We start from the raw sequence: 14,706 nt of genomic DNA, 5'->3' as shown, positions 1-14,706 counted from the left end.
TCCGCAGAAGCCGCCATTTGCTTTTCTGCTTGCTTGCTCTCTGTATTGTCCGGCAGCGCCATCTAGAGGTTGGAACTTGGCATAGCAGCTAATTTATTCAAATGGACCTAACTGAATAATCCAGTGTCAGTAACAACTGGTATTCAGTCACAGCATATTTAAAAAGACTTGGTGCTTAATTAATAAAACAATAGACACTTAGCTGCTGTTCTTCTTAGAACTCCTTGTAATTGAATTTTTCAATTCATAACAAACTGGTCTTTCTAACTTGATATAGTTGGAACTTTTTAGTGCAGCAAGTGTTCATTTGAGAAGTGAGTCACAAAGAAATAAACATGAGTAAGAGCAAAGATGATGCTCCTCACGAATTAGAGAGCCAGTTTATTTTACGTCTGCCTCCGGAATATGCATCTACTGTGAGGCGGGCAGTACAGTCTGGCCATGTCAACCTGAAGGACAGACTGACAATTGAGTTACACCCTGATGGGCGTCATGGAATCGTCAGAGTGGACCGGGTCCCACTGGCCTCAAAATTGGTAGATCTGCCATGTGTTATGGAAAGTTTGAAAACCATTGATAAAAAAACCTTTTACAAGACAGCTGATATTTGTCAGATGCTTGTATCCACAGTTGATGGTGATCTCTATCCTCCAGTGGAGGAACCAGTTGCTGCTGCTGATCCCAAAGCGAGCAAAAAAAAGGATAAGGACAAAGAGAAAAAGTTTATATGGAACCATGGAATCACTCTGCCTCTAAAAAATGTCAGGAAGAGAAGGTTCCGGAAGACAGCAAAGAAGAAGTATATTGAATCTCCAGATGTGGAAAAAGAAGTGAAGCGGTTGCTTAGTACAGATGCCGAAGCTGTCAGTACTCGTTGGGAAATAATTGCTGAAGATGAAACAAAAGAAACAGAAAATCAAGGCCTGGATATCTCTTCGCCGGGAATGTCAGGCCATAGGCAGGGCCATGACTCATTAGAACATGATGAGCTTCGGGAGATATTCAATGACCTCAGCAGCAGCAGTGAAGATGAAGATGAGACACAGCATCAAGATGAAGAAGATATAAACATAATTGACACTGAGGAAGATCTGGAAAGACAGCTACGGGACAAGCTAAGTGCTTCAGATGAACAGCACCAAGAAAATGAGGGAACCAATCAGCTGGTTATGGGAATTCAGAAACAGATTGATAACATGAAAGGCAAGCTCCAGGAGACCCAGGACAGGGCAAAACGACAGGAAGATCTCATAATGAAAGTGGAAAACCTGGCTCTCAAGAACAGATTTCAGGCTGTGCTGGATGAACTCAAACAAAAGGAAGACCGAGAAAAGGAGCAGCTTAGCTCTCTGCAAGAAGAGCTAGAATCCCTCCTAGAGAAGTGAAAAGAGCTTTAATACTTAAATTCATTCCTTAGAGTGGTCAGCATTAGAAGAAAAATTTTGGTTTCATCACCTGGACTAGATGATAGAACTATATGGTAATTTCTGTTTTTTTCTGCTGCCTTTTATTGAATTTGTCTTAAACAACTAGAAATGTGAATTTCTACCTCATTTGTCTCTCAGAACCACTTTGTTAGGTGTTTATCACGTAGGAAGTAGGAATGTATAGAAAGATACATGATTGTAGGAAATTTGTAGGATTAGTGGAATGAATAGTTCAAACTTTGTAATCAAAACTTTACTGCAGGACTTTGCTCCTGTTTCTCCATTTGCCAGCAACTGCTATTGCTAGTTTGTGATGCCATCTAAGATCAATAAGAAGAGTACTCTAAAGGCAGTTAAGCTAGTTTGCATAATGTTTTCCCATGCAGTAGCTATTTTCCTAGGTATTCAATTTTATACATGTAGAGTTGTAAGTCATTTCATAAAATTGTTTTGACACAATAAATAGAAACTAGTTTTCACCTCATAATGTGTCTTGCTGTTTTAGGGATTGTGGGCGTCAGATCCTCTTGTGAGGTGGTTTCTTGGTACAGTTTAATGACTGAACAATTTGACCTGTTTTGTAGGAAAAGAAACAGTTATGTTGGGTTTTAAGAAAAAGATGAATACAGCAAGAGCAAACATTGTGAAATACCTGCATTATGTTAAGTTTCTAATGCACCTGCTGTGTTTGGAGGGTTAAGAAACACTAGGTACAGAACCTTCCTAAACTACCCTAACTTTTGTACATGAAGGTCTTATTTAATGTTTTGTGTTTTTTTTTAAAGCACTGTACTCATCTGCTTAAAATAACTGGAAACAAAACAGCAAAGCTATCAGGTACTTTTCAAGGAATCATTTCATTGGTTTGGATTAAGATTATATTTTTAAGTATTTTCAACTTAATTGCTGTAATTATTTAGTATTCTGAGAACTGAGATGATTTGTCCATGTCAGTTCATCAAAATTGTTTATAAAGGAGGTCAGTATTATAGTCTCTTATTTCAAGATTTCTTAAACATAATTTTCATATTTACATACACTAAAGATTCTAATGTAATGCCTTACTTGAGCTATTTTGGAAGAATCAGTGATAAAATTTACAAAATGCAGAGTTTGATGCAATTCATTTCTGAGATTGGTTTATAAAGAAAATCTTTGGTTTGAAAATTAACCTCATGGAGCAAACATTTAAAGCCCATTTTAATTAGGTATTTGTCAAGAAACATCAGTGGTGAAATTTTAAATTTTCCAGACCTCTCAAGTCTACAGTCATACAAGCTGATAAATCAAGCTACAGTTGTAAGTTGTCAGTTTGTTTCTGCTGCAGATATTTCAAGTAAACTCTGTTTAACCACGTTTAAAACAGCTGTACATATTTTCACCATTTCAGTCAATCTTATTTAAAAAATTACTTAATCCCTGTTATTTTCAGACCTTAATAGGCAGTAATAGTTTGCTTTTATTGTGCTGATTTCTCAAATCCATATTTCTAAGCCTGATGTCTTCTGAGCTTCAGATTTAGTATAGTTACCTGTATATTGGAAACACTCACTTGTAAGTATCCTTCAGGCAGTTCAACTCTGAATGTTCAAAATGATATGCGTCATTTCTTCCTTTGCTTCTGCTGTTCTGTGTTTCATGACTCAGTGAGAAATAAATGGCACTACCACCCATCCCAGTTGCTGAAGCTAGAAATTGAACCCACAACCTTCAATGACTACTACTTAACTACAGATTCTACTTTCTAAAAAGCTCTTCAGTCACTCTACTTCATCCACACTGCCACTGTCCTAGTATAAGTCATTAGTATATCTTGCCTGGGAAATGGCAATAGCTTCCTAACTCTGTGTGTGTGTTTATACACATTTACTATCCAATTTAGTTTTTTTGAGCTGGCCACCAAGTTGATCTAAGATATGTTTGATGTGACTCCCATGCTTAAAACCTTTTAGTGGTACATCACAGCTTTCAGGATTAAGTTTATATTTCTTAAAAAGATATACAGGATTATGAATGCCTCAATTACCTTTTCAGCCTTATCTCACCATATCCTCTATTTTGAATCCACACAGAGCTTATTTATACATTTCTTCAAGGTGTTTAATTACTCTTCCTCCTCTCCTGGGCCTAAGAGCCTTCTAACAAGCTTCACTCTACCTAGAAGACTCGCCCCTTTATTTGGCCAAGTCCTACTTAACTCTCAGTCTCAACCTAAAAATCACTAACTCTGGCAAGTCTTTTTTGATCTCCATCTGTGTTTTATTTATTTGTGGTTTGGCTTTTCATTAATATTAAAAATTCCATAATGAAGAGTAATCTATATAAACCTCAAAAAAGAAAGACTTAAGAAGACGGGGATCCATTTCCTTTCAAATAAATGCAGAGTACCAAAAAAGACCCACTTTTCTCACAGTTCCCTTGGGTAATGAGTGGTGTGTAATTGGGCTACAGTTTTCAATATTTCTGGGTTCGTGAACAAAAGTTCTGAAGAAATTTTAAAATTAGTGTTTTAAAATATTACAGAAATAAAAGACTTACTGAAAACAATTTAAACGATCCTTACCAGCTTATATGGATCTGCTTTTTCATTATACAGATTTTTATCTTACTTTTATCCACCTCCCTATTGCTGGTCACTTAGGTGGTTCCATTTAAATTTGCCATTACACAGAAGACTGCAATAAACATTCATGTTAACATGGTCTCTGTTTTGCATCGTATCTGTAGATTAGGTAAATGGGATTTTTATAGTATTCAGTTTTAAATGTTATAAAGCCTGAGATTTCAAATTTAGAGATCAGATGTTTATTTGAGATGAAAAATATAGACAAATTGTAACAATTCATGTCACTGAAGGACTGTGTCTTGAACTCTTAGGTTTTTCTCTTTTATCATCCAGTAAAAATTCTATGTGAAAACAGACCAGGAAAACTGCTCATCGCACAGCAGCCATAATGGCCTTCTTTCTATACTTCAAATGCCAAGCTGTTTTCCACCACAGAGCTTTATCACTTACAGTTCTTTTCCTGGAATAGTCTGCAGATATTTTCGTGGCTAGCTTTTTGTCATTAAGGACTCAACTCAAACTTCACTTTTTCCTTGCCTTAATCCTATCTGGCCACTCAATCTAATTGTGAGAGAGAATGTGATTTGGGTGTTTTCATCTTGTCAAGGATCTTCACCGAAAAGTTGGAAGTTCCTTCGCATTTATTTTCTGGTATGTATGTTTGGAAGGACATGCGCTTAAATTTAAAACAAACATTTTGGTTCATTAGAATCAGGGAAAAAAAATAGTATCAAGACTTCCTATTGTCTTGGGCAGTGTTTAATATATGCTGGGTTCTGTTCTCTCCAAGTCCAGTTAATTATATTTTATAGAACTTGATTTCTATCTCAACTATGCAACTATGTTTAACAATTCAGTGAAGGTACCATTTCCCTATTAATGCTCTAGTGGTCCCTGGCCTTCATTATTAATTTGGTTTTTCCAAAACATCGATATGAACTTAATGCAAAAGCAGTTGGTGATTTATTGCAGTATCCTGCATCTCTTGAGTTTGTAAAAACTGTGTTTTTAAAAAAATAACAATGAACCAGACGTAATTAATTGACAATCGGTCATCATTAAAATACTGAATGTACTTCTAGATAACTTGATAGGGCCTCCACAATAAGTATTAAAAATATGCTTTTTTTTCCTCAACTTTCCTGAGGGTGATTTCAAAACATTGTTTAAATCTCTCAAATATGTGAAGAATTCAAAACTCTTTTTCTAGTTTAAGATGGCAGATTGTTTTCACATATCTTTATCAAAAAGCCTGCTAAAATAACAGTAACCCCCCTAAGGACAAAGCGTGAAAAGAGACAACAGTGAATAACAGAATCAGAAGGCCAAAGCAGGTGAAATGATAATTCAGAGATCAGAGAGTTACATGCTAAATGTCTGCAAGAGGGTATACGAAAGAGACAAACACACTTGGTAAAGAACCTGTGAGAGGCTCAATTTTTGCAGGCAGAAGTTTCCAAGGAAGGGGGAGAAAATGTGGGGCTGGTAACATGAGATTCATTAAAGTCTGTTCAGAACTGTTGGATGTCTAGGATCCCTATCGTACCCTAAGAATCCAGATGACCTTTCCCCAGCCCACAGATGGAAAGTTTATTTTCTAGGTAAATTGAACCAAAAAAGTCTCAAACTCAGAGAAAGCAAGCACAGATGAAGGCTGGGGTGTATAGCATCAAACAAGGGCATTATATGCAAAACAATGTCCTTTACTGCAGTAGTGCCACCCTCTTCCCCCACTTTGGTCTCATTAAATCAATATCCAAGCATACACCCCACACATGCAATCAAGATTGGAAGATTATTCTGTGATAAAACGTGGTTCCAGAGGAACAAAATCCAATACTGACATCTGGGCATGTTCCAAGAAAAGGCCAGGTCACTAGTACAAAGAAGTCTACCTGCTGACAAACTATCCCATGCACAATTTTGCTTTTCAGTGCCTCACTTTTCAATATTGACAGCCAAAGATAATCAGACAAGGAAAGTTTTCTGGATGAAAGAAAATCATTTCAGCATACTTTCTGCCCCTTCCCCCAAAGTAAAATCCCAACAAGGGATTTTTGTCTTTAACCTCCAAAGTAAAATCCCAACTAGGCCTTAGAATATAAATCTTAAAAGAATTAGTACTAACTCTGGGATTAGGAGCCTCTGGGTGGAGAAAAGTGTCCTAACAGTGGTACCCTCACTGATGTCCCAAACTGTATCTTGCCTTGGAAGTTAGGTGTGTTGTATTTATATCCCGAACTTATGTTGCTGCTGCATAAAACTCTGGCTCCTCAAGAACCTCGAAACTTAGCAACTATAGACCGCTGGAGTCACACAGCCCTTTACTATCAAGTTTCGTAGCAATATATAAATACCTGCTTCCCAAGCCGATTATAAAATACCGTGTCCTACCTCTAGAAATGAGGACTCAGTTCCGCCAGGTCTCAGGGATCCAGTCCCACATCCTCGGTGACGTTGCCACGAAAGTCTTCAGCTCCGCAGGCAAGGAGTAGTGGATCTGCCCGCCTCAGGCGCCCCCCGCGCCTCCAGGCCTGTGAGGAGCAGGCCCAGGAGAAGCCCTGTGTAGCCGGCCCCTCTGCAGAGCCACCATTCCCTTCCCAGAGACGTTTAAGGGTTTTCTGATCAAAAGCAGCCACCGATTGTCATGTATAACGCCCCCAGTAGTTTGTTTATCTTCCCTATTTAAACCTCTGTGTAGCTTGATCTTTTGCTCCAGGCTCTACAAACTTGGGAGCCGCCCCATTTTGTTTCTCCCAAGAAGACCTGGGGGAGGCGGGCGTCTGGGCGAACAGAAAAACGTCCCTTTCCCCGCCGAGTGAAGAACGGCGCCCAGAATCTCTCCGTCCTTGCAAGAATTTATCTAATAGCGTTCAGTTGCTAGATTCATTAACAATGTTTACGTATTTAGTCCGCGTCCCTGGCGCGCGGGCGCTGGGATGGGCGGGCCTCGCCCGCAGTGCCCTCGGGAGAGCCACGCGCGAGGCTGCGGCGGTGGCGGGGCGGGGGTTACTTCAGGGCGCGGGGAGGGCGGCCCGCGGCCTAGCGTTGGATTAAGCGGCTTCTCCCGCCGTTAAGTGAGAGCCGAGAATAGGCGGCGGGACAAGGGGCACTCGTCCGCGGCTCCAGAGTCGCCTTCCACGGAGACCAGCGGACCAGTGGGCGAACATGAAGTCCAACCCTGTCATCCAAGCCGCCATCGACCTCACCGCGGGGGCTCTCGGGGGCACCGTGTGTGTCCTGACCGGGCAGCCCTTAGATACGGTGAAAGTGAAGATGCAGACGTTTCCCGGCTTGTACAAAGGCGTCACCGACTGCTGCCTGAAGACGTACTCCCAAGTGGGCTTTCGCGGCTTCTACAAGGGGACGGGCCCGGCGCTGATGGCCTACGTCGCTGAGAACTCTGTCCTCTTCATGTGCTATGGCTTCTGCCAACAGTTTGTGAGGAAAGTGGTGGGACTGGACAAGCAGGCAAGGCTGAGTGATCTGCAAAATGCAGCCGCCGGTTCCTTGGCCTCTGCGTTTGCTTCGCTGACCCTGTGTCCCACTGAGCTTGTTAAGTGTCGGCTACAGACCATGTACGAAATGGAGGTGTCAGGGAAGATAGTTAAAAGCCACAATACAGTTTGGTCAGTCGTGAGGGGTGTACTTAGGAAGGATGGGCCCTTGGGCTTCTACCGCGGACTCTCGAGCACTCTAGTTCAAGAAGTACCGGGTTATTTCTTCTTCTTTGGTGGCTATGAAGTGAGCCGATCGTTTTTTGCCTCGGGGAGATCAAAAGATGAACTAGGCCCTGTCCCTTTGATGATAAGTGGTGGAATTGCTGGGATTTGCCTTTGGCTTGTCATATACCCAGTGGATTGTATCAAATCCAGAATTCAGGTTCTTTCCATGTCTGGAAAACAGGCAAGATTTATCAGAACTCTTTTAAGTGTTGTGGAAAGGGAAGGAATAGCAGCCTTATATTCTGGACTGACAGCTTCCATGATTCGAGCATTCCCTGCAAATGGGTCACTGGTGTTGGCTTATGAATACAGCAGGAAGATGATGATGAGCCAGTTTGAAGCATATTGAAGTGTGTTGAACTCGGATCCAAGCACACATCTTTGAGGACTATAGTCTATCTCAGGGTTTCATGGAGTACTGGACCAATGTGGAGTTCTTTTTTACTTCATGGGAATATTGTTTTTGTCTTCTACCTGAAATCTTAAACTGTATGGAAGAAACTCTATTTTTTAATTATATAATTTCTGCCCATCATTGTATTGATATAGAAAACTCGCTGCTCTTGTATTTGGTGGGATAAACAGAGTAAAGGGGTGGCCCTATCTACCTTATCTGAAAGGCTGTAATATAGTTATGTCTCGGCTCTTGCATAAACCTGTACTTGTACATACTGTTTGGTTGGTTATGTTTGTGAGTAAAACACAGTTTGGTTCCATGTTTAATTTCATGTCACCAGAAAAAACGAATTAACTGTGTTTCATGAAGATGGTTATAAACAATTGCTGAACCCATTCAAGATGTAGGTTCTCTTTAAAACTGTGCACTGTACTAGGCAATTAAAGTTTTGTTTTGTTTTTAAAGTTTTTGTCTGGTAGTTGAAAACCAAAATACTGATCTAGATTTTTAAGAAGAGAATATACCTGCATACTAATGTGTCTTCCACATTCTTGAGTTAAAGTTTCAGAGTTGGCATTCTGGATTTTTCTGAGATGCTCTTCTCTTAGAATAGGATCATTCATTTTCAAAGTGGGATCATATTACACACTCTAAGTTAGGTGTGGCCTAGTGCATCAGACCTGGTGAGGTAGCACAGCCTTCATCTGTACCAACTTCCCTTTCTCTCCCAAAGAGTTTCCCATCTGCTGGGCTTTAGGTTGAGGAAGTGATTAAGAGGAAGGGGATGTGTTGCCGTGCTTTGATGAAGACCCATATAGCTGCCAACAGTTCTTAGCTCCAGTCTCTGGGTCCTGGCCTGGATAGGATTCCAGTGTGTTAGGGCCCATTTACGAGTTGTTGACCCACTTTGGATCATTCACTCTGCCTTCACCAGTCAGAAACCCTTCCAGGGAACAGAGTGCCAAAGCCAAGAAAACCTTTTGTTCCCTGTTTGGTGATCAAGTGACAGAACTCATGGATGACGTCCTCTCCTCTCAGGCAGAACTTAGTGTTTGCACTCCACAGTGAGTAATGTTAAGGCTGACCCATCCTGAAGGGTCATGTTTTTATAGTGTTGGAACCTTCCAAATATGGTACTGACCATCACTGAATTTTAATGATGACTGTATATGGGATGTGACTTTATAAAGCAATGAAACATAAGAAAAACAATTTTATTAAACTATACTATATATAATATGTACACACACACACACACAAACAAAAATCTCATCTGATCCCCACAAACGGTGATGAGTACCATATGGCCCTGTGGTGTAAGGGTCATTCTTGTCACCACTGAAATAAGCCTCATCATTCATTCCTTGCTGCTCCAAGACCAGCAGAGTTTCTTAATAAAAAGTGTTCTTGAGCAACCTGTAAAGCTGAAGGCTATCCGGCTACCATATTTGTTTATCACTGTCTGCAGAGCATAAATCTTGTGTAAAATCTCCAATTTCCTTTAGCTTTTTACTATCTGTGAACCCTCTGTGGTAACTCTAGCCATAGTGCCAGAAGCAAGAGGGTCAAGGAAACAAGATGTTGCCAAATGGGGGCTGACGCAGACATTCTGGGAGAGGATCTGTGTTGTGCCTGGTGTGCTTGAGAGCAAAGGTTGGTCTTCCATTTGCTCTTTCTTTAAAAGAAACGATTTTTCTACTTTACTTGTAAGTTATGTATACATTTAAGTTATATATTTCATACTTAAATGGTCAGTAGCTACTTAGTGGGGCTTCATCCACACAGGACTGGATTAAAGCAGAATAGAGACCAGGACTGGCTTCCAGTAGGAAGTGGATCTTTTCACAGTCCACTGCCCCTGCCCCGCACCTGGGAGCTTATCTCAGTCTTGTTGCCAGCAGACCTTTACACATGTTGTCCATTAAAGGTTTAACTAAATATCTTCAGGAGAAATAGTTTGATGCAAGTAAGGGTGAGTGGGATTGGGGAATGGAAACCTAACTCAGGAGAATTTTATTACTCTCTATTTGCTGAATTCATCGTTCAATATTGGTATAATTTGTACCATTTTAGATCTGTATTCCAGGCAAAAATATAGTAGCTTGAAAAATTTTGTTTAAAAAAATTTGAGTGTTCTATCATTAAATTATTTACCTAAATAAAAATATTTATTTAACTCACACCATTTACAATGTACTACATTGACCTTTGGGGATTCAGATATTAATGATCTCTGGTTTCTGTTCTTCAGGATCCGATGGTCTAGTTGTTTGTTTTACAGTTAGAAGAGTCATATTCTAGAATAAAATTTAGAATAGAAAGGTAAAATCCAAATTGTGTGTGTGTGTGTGTGTGTGTGTGTGTGTGTGTCTGAAATCAGTGTTGGACTCTCTGAATTTAAGGAACTATCTCTTTCCCTTAATTGTGTTTTTGTATTGTGGTTTCTTTGTAATCTTTAAATTAGTGCCATGGTATTTCTTTCTCTCAGCTTTATTGAGCTATAACTGCCAAATAACATTGTGTAAGTTTAAAGTGTACAATGTGGTGATTTGATATACACATACAATAATTGTGAAATGTTTATCACAATAAGATTAGTCAACTGCATAAGAAAACCACAGGCCCAAAATGGCATCACTTATGCTAAAGCTAATGACATCAAACCCAGATTTAATACCTGATCTGGTTGCTGTTTCAACCTCTCCCAGAAACATAATCTTAATCAACCAGCCTGGCATTTTCTGATCAACATCAATGAAGTAATCTGTCACATGGGCCCTTTTCATCCCTCCTTCCCCATAGAAAGAAGAGGCAATTTTCCTGATAAAAACCCTTGCTATACCCTTCTCCCCAAAAGATGTCCTTGTCTAAAAGTAATTCTTTTCTTTTGCTAGAAACTCCCCTGCCACACCCTCCATTTTGTACAACCCCTCTGAGCATCTTTCTAGTTGCTAGATGGAATGCTGCCATATTCATGAATCACTTAATAAAGCCAGTTAGATCTTCAAATGTATTCAGTTGAATTTTGTTTTTTGACATAGCACATCCATCACCTTACAGAGAGACCTTTTCTTACTGAGGTATAATTGACATATAACATCCACTTATTTATTTGTGTGTGTGTGATGAGATGGTATTTATTTTTAAGATTTAAATTGGTCAAATCCATTTTTTCTGATTCCTAGACTTATTTTAAACTTCACTTCCACATAGCATAATTTACCCCTCAACTTTGAAAAATCTTTTCTGATATTTATTACATTCTTTGATCTATGGTCAGGGCCAGATGATCTGCCTGCTACGGTGATATTGTCGCTATAAATTCATTCTTGTCCTAGCTTTCATAGAATATCAAGCTGTAGCAGTTGTGAAGTATATGTGACATCTCAGAACGATCATATCTGGCAATGGAGTATCAAGCCTGCCCATATTCTTGAATTGAAGAAGAAAATACCCCCAAGTTGCCGAGCTTGGAAGGAAAGGAGGTTCTTTTTCTTCTGACCTGGAGCTCTAAGGAGGAGTGATCATTGTTTTTAGGAAGTTGTTGCATAGATTTTTTCTCAAGGCTAGAAGGTACCTTTCTGTCCAGAGCCTTCATTTCTAACTCTGAGCTTTCAAATCCCTGTTTTCAAAGTCTGTAACTGGTCTCTCCAGATCCAGGTGGAATGGCTCAGAAGTCTTTTCTGAGAGCCTTTTTAGAAAGGAAATTATTTCCATGTTGAAACTTCCATCTAAGTCTGGGATCTGCCTTGTGAGCTCCACCATCCAGTGTTTTCAGATTCCTTGAAATGCCAGCACTTTAATATTGGACCCTTGTCAACAGACTTGTATCTTCCTGTCACCGGAACTCTTCAGGGTTGGTGGTGGTCATCAGCTCTGATGCCCTGTTCATTGCACCAGGCTTAATGGCTTTTTCAAAACCAGTTCAGAGCATTTGGTATTACTGGCTTTCGTCGGCACCTTAAGATGGAAAATTCCACAGGTGGGTAAGCAATTTTGTAGAACATTGATCTCTCTTAACAATTCTGCACATTCTGTGGGTGAAAAAATATGTCCCTAGAAAAGGTATCAATTCATCCAGATAATTGTCTGTACAGTGAGTATTTCTACTCTAGCCTAAAGACATTTCACTGGCTCCTCCTCAGCAAGCTGGACTCTCAGCAGACATTAACTAGGGCATCTGTCCGCATAACTTCTTTATTTGCTTATTTACATAGAAATGGCTCTTTTGTGCATTTGGAGGAAAGGCTCCTTTCTGCCTTTGGAGAAATGGCAGACAGACTCTTCTCTAGCCAGGGCTCAGGTTCCCCGATCCAGGTTCTTGGAGATGTTGACCACAAAAAAGCCTTTCCTGTCTCCTTGGCACCAGACATGGGAATCTTCTCAGATTCAGTTGACCATTTGGTCACAAAAAGGCCACACAGTATGGTGAGTCTTCGTTTCCAATTCTGGAGACTGCTACCAAGTCTGGAAACTGCTATGGTGTCATTACTGTCTTCTGCAATGGATTACAAGATTTTAGCACAGACTGACCTTTATTTTTCCACTTTCTGCTTCTGTTTTTATGCTCACTTCTCCACTCTGCTTTGCCCTCCAGGGTAAATCTTAAAAAAGTCTCCAATTTCTCTCTCTCTCTCTCACACACACACACCTACACACAGATCTAACTCAGCAACTTTCAAATATAGAATACAGTATTTTTAACTATAGTCACCATGCCGTACATTATATCCCCAGGATTTACCCTTTCCACATCTTTAAGATACCTACTCATGAGTCAAAGTCCTTGATTTTAATACAGTCAAATATATTAATCCTTTATTCTATGGCCAGTGTCTTTTTAAATAAATTATCTCTACCCCCAACGTCTAAACTATATTTACCCACATTTTACACTAAGAGCTTTAAAAATTTTGGTTTGGGTTTTTTGGTTTTTTTTTTAATTAGTTAAGTCTTAGATCCATTTGAAGTTGATTTTATAATTAACAGGCAATTTTATTTTTTCTGTATGAATAACCATTTTTAATTGAACATTTCATCTTTTCTCCATTGATCTATTATGGACTGAATGCCTCTGCTCCCTTCTCCTCCACCTTCGTCTATTGAAGCCCCCAACGTGATGGTGTTAGGGGGTGGGGCCTTTGGGAGGTAAGCAGGTCTGGATGACATTGTGAGGATGGAGGTCCATTATGAGGTTAATGCCTTAATGAGAAGGGGAAGAAACACCAGAGCTGCTTCTCTCAGCCTTGGGAGGATACAGTGAGAACCCAGCAGTTGGCAAGCCAGGAAGTAGGCCCCCATCAAGAACCCGATCTGCTGACACCTTGATCTTGGACTTCTCAGCCTCCACAATTGTGAGAAATAAATGTCTGTTATTTTAAGCCTCCAGTCTATGGTATTTTGTTAGAGTAGCCTGAACAGACTAAGACAATCTGAGTTGCCATCTTTTTAATAATATTCAAATGGTCCATGTAAGTCTATTTTTGACCTCTCTAATCTATTATTATACATTTGCCAAATTTTTTGTCTTTGCACCAATACCAAACTATCTTGATTGATTGATATAGCTTTATAACAAATCTTAATAATTGGTAGGGCAAGTTTTTCCTTTCTGCTCTTTTTTTCTTAAGAAGTTTCTTAGCTATTATTGACATTTTATTTTTTCATATGAATTTTGAAGTAATGTTAAAGTACTGTTGTAATGTTCAAAGTAATGTTATCTTGGAGGAGAAGAGAACTGATAACTTTAAAATATTGAATCTTCTAATTCATGAGCATCAGATGTTTCTCCATTTATGTAAGTTATCTTACTATATCTTTATAAAATAGTCATCTAAAGTCCCCATAGAGGTCTTACACTTATTTTGACTTATTACTACCTACTTGATTTTTTTATGATTGTAAATTGTATCTTTATTTAAAATGTCAATTTTTGTTTGTTGCTAGTTTATAAAATTATTTTATCTTCATTTTTCAAATTCTGCAACCTTACTAACTTTTTAAAAATTATAATATTTGATTTGTAGGTACTTTTGGACTTTCTGTGCATTCCTTAATATCATCTGTAAATAATAACAAATTTGTTTCTTCCTCTGCAACCTACATAACTTGTATTTCTTTCCCTTATCATGCTGGCCAAAACCTCCAGTACACTATCAAATAGATGTAATAGTGGGCATTTGTTTTTGATCTCAAAGGAAACTTTTAACATTTCACAATTTATATTTTGCTGTAAGTATTTTTATGTCATATAAAGATTAAGGAAGTTTCCTTCTACTCCTAGTTTGGGATTTCGCCCCCTCCCCCATAATAAACAGAATTTAAACAAATACCTTTTCTGTGTCTATAAAGATAATTGTGTGATTTTTCTCCTTTATGTCATTGAGTGATTTTGGCTTTTAATTTTCCTTTCTTGATATCAGGGTTATGCTAAACAAATAACATTTTTAAGGAGTGTTCTCTTTTTTCTCTAGTCTATGGAAGTGTTAATATAAGATTGGAATTATTTCTTCCTTGAATTTTTGGTAGTACTCATGACCAGATGGGTCTGAAATTCACTTATTTAATAGTTATCATACTTCGGTTTTTTTC

The 14,706-nt window shown here is 39.0% G+C and overlaps 2 protein-coding genes across 2 annotated transcripts; both read left to right on the top strand.

Annotated features, from left to right (window-relative positions):
* Positions 1-335: 335 nt before the first annotated feature.
* On the top strand, positions 336-1,914 carry TAF7 (TATA-box binding protein associated factor 7). Its single transcript, XM_019739014.3, has one exon. The coding sequence runs from the start codon at positions 336-338 to the stop codon at positions 1,383-1,385; it is 1,050 nt and encodes a 349-aa protein (XP_019594573.1). The 3' UTR covers positions 1,386-1,914.
* A 142-nt stretch (positions 1,915-2,056) lies between these two features.
* On the top strand, positions 2,057-8,385 carry LOC109451093 (mitochondrial ornithine transporter 1-like). The gene has a single exon (XM_074313688.2). The coding sequence runs from the start codon at positions 7,162-7,164 to the stop codon at positions 8,065-8,067; it is 906 nt and encodes a 301-aa protein (XP_074169789.1). The 5' UTR covers positions 2,057-7,161; the 3' UTR covers positions 8,068-8,385.
* Positions 8,386-14,706: the final 6,321 nt, after the last annotated feature.

Source organism: Rhinolophus sinicus, chromosome 5, assembly GCF_057876585.1.
Source record: "Rhinolophus sinicus isolate RSI-liver-muscle chromosome 5, RSI-T2T, whole genome shotgun sequence".
NCBI lineage: Eukaryota > Metazoa > Chordata > Mammalia > Chiroptera > Rhinolophidae > Rhinolophus > Rhinolophus sinicus.
The sequence above is the reverse complement of the archived record's forward strand: the minus strand, read 5'-3'. Positions and strand labels throughout refer to the sequence as shown.

Excerpts from the sequence above, each read along its gene's own strand:
- LOC109451093 (XM_074313688.2), top strand. The coding sequence starts at position 7,162 with ATGAAGTCCAACCCTGTCATCCAAGCCGCCATCGACCTCACCGCGGGG.
- TAF7 (XM_019739014.3), top strand. The coding sequence starts at position 336 with ATGAGTAAGAGCAAAGATGATGCTCCTCACGAATTAGAGAGCCAGTTT.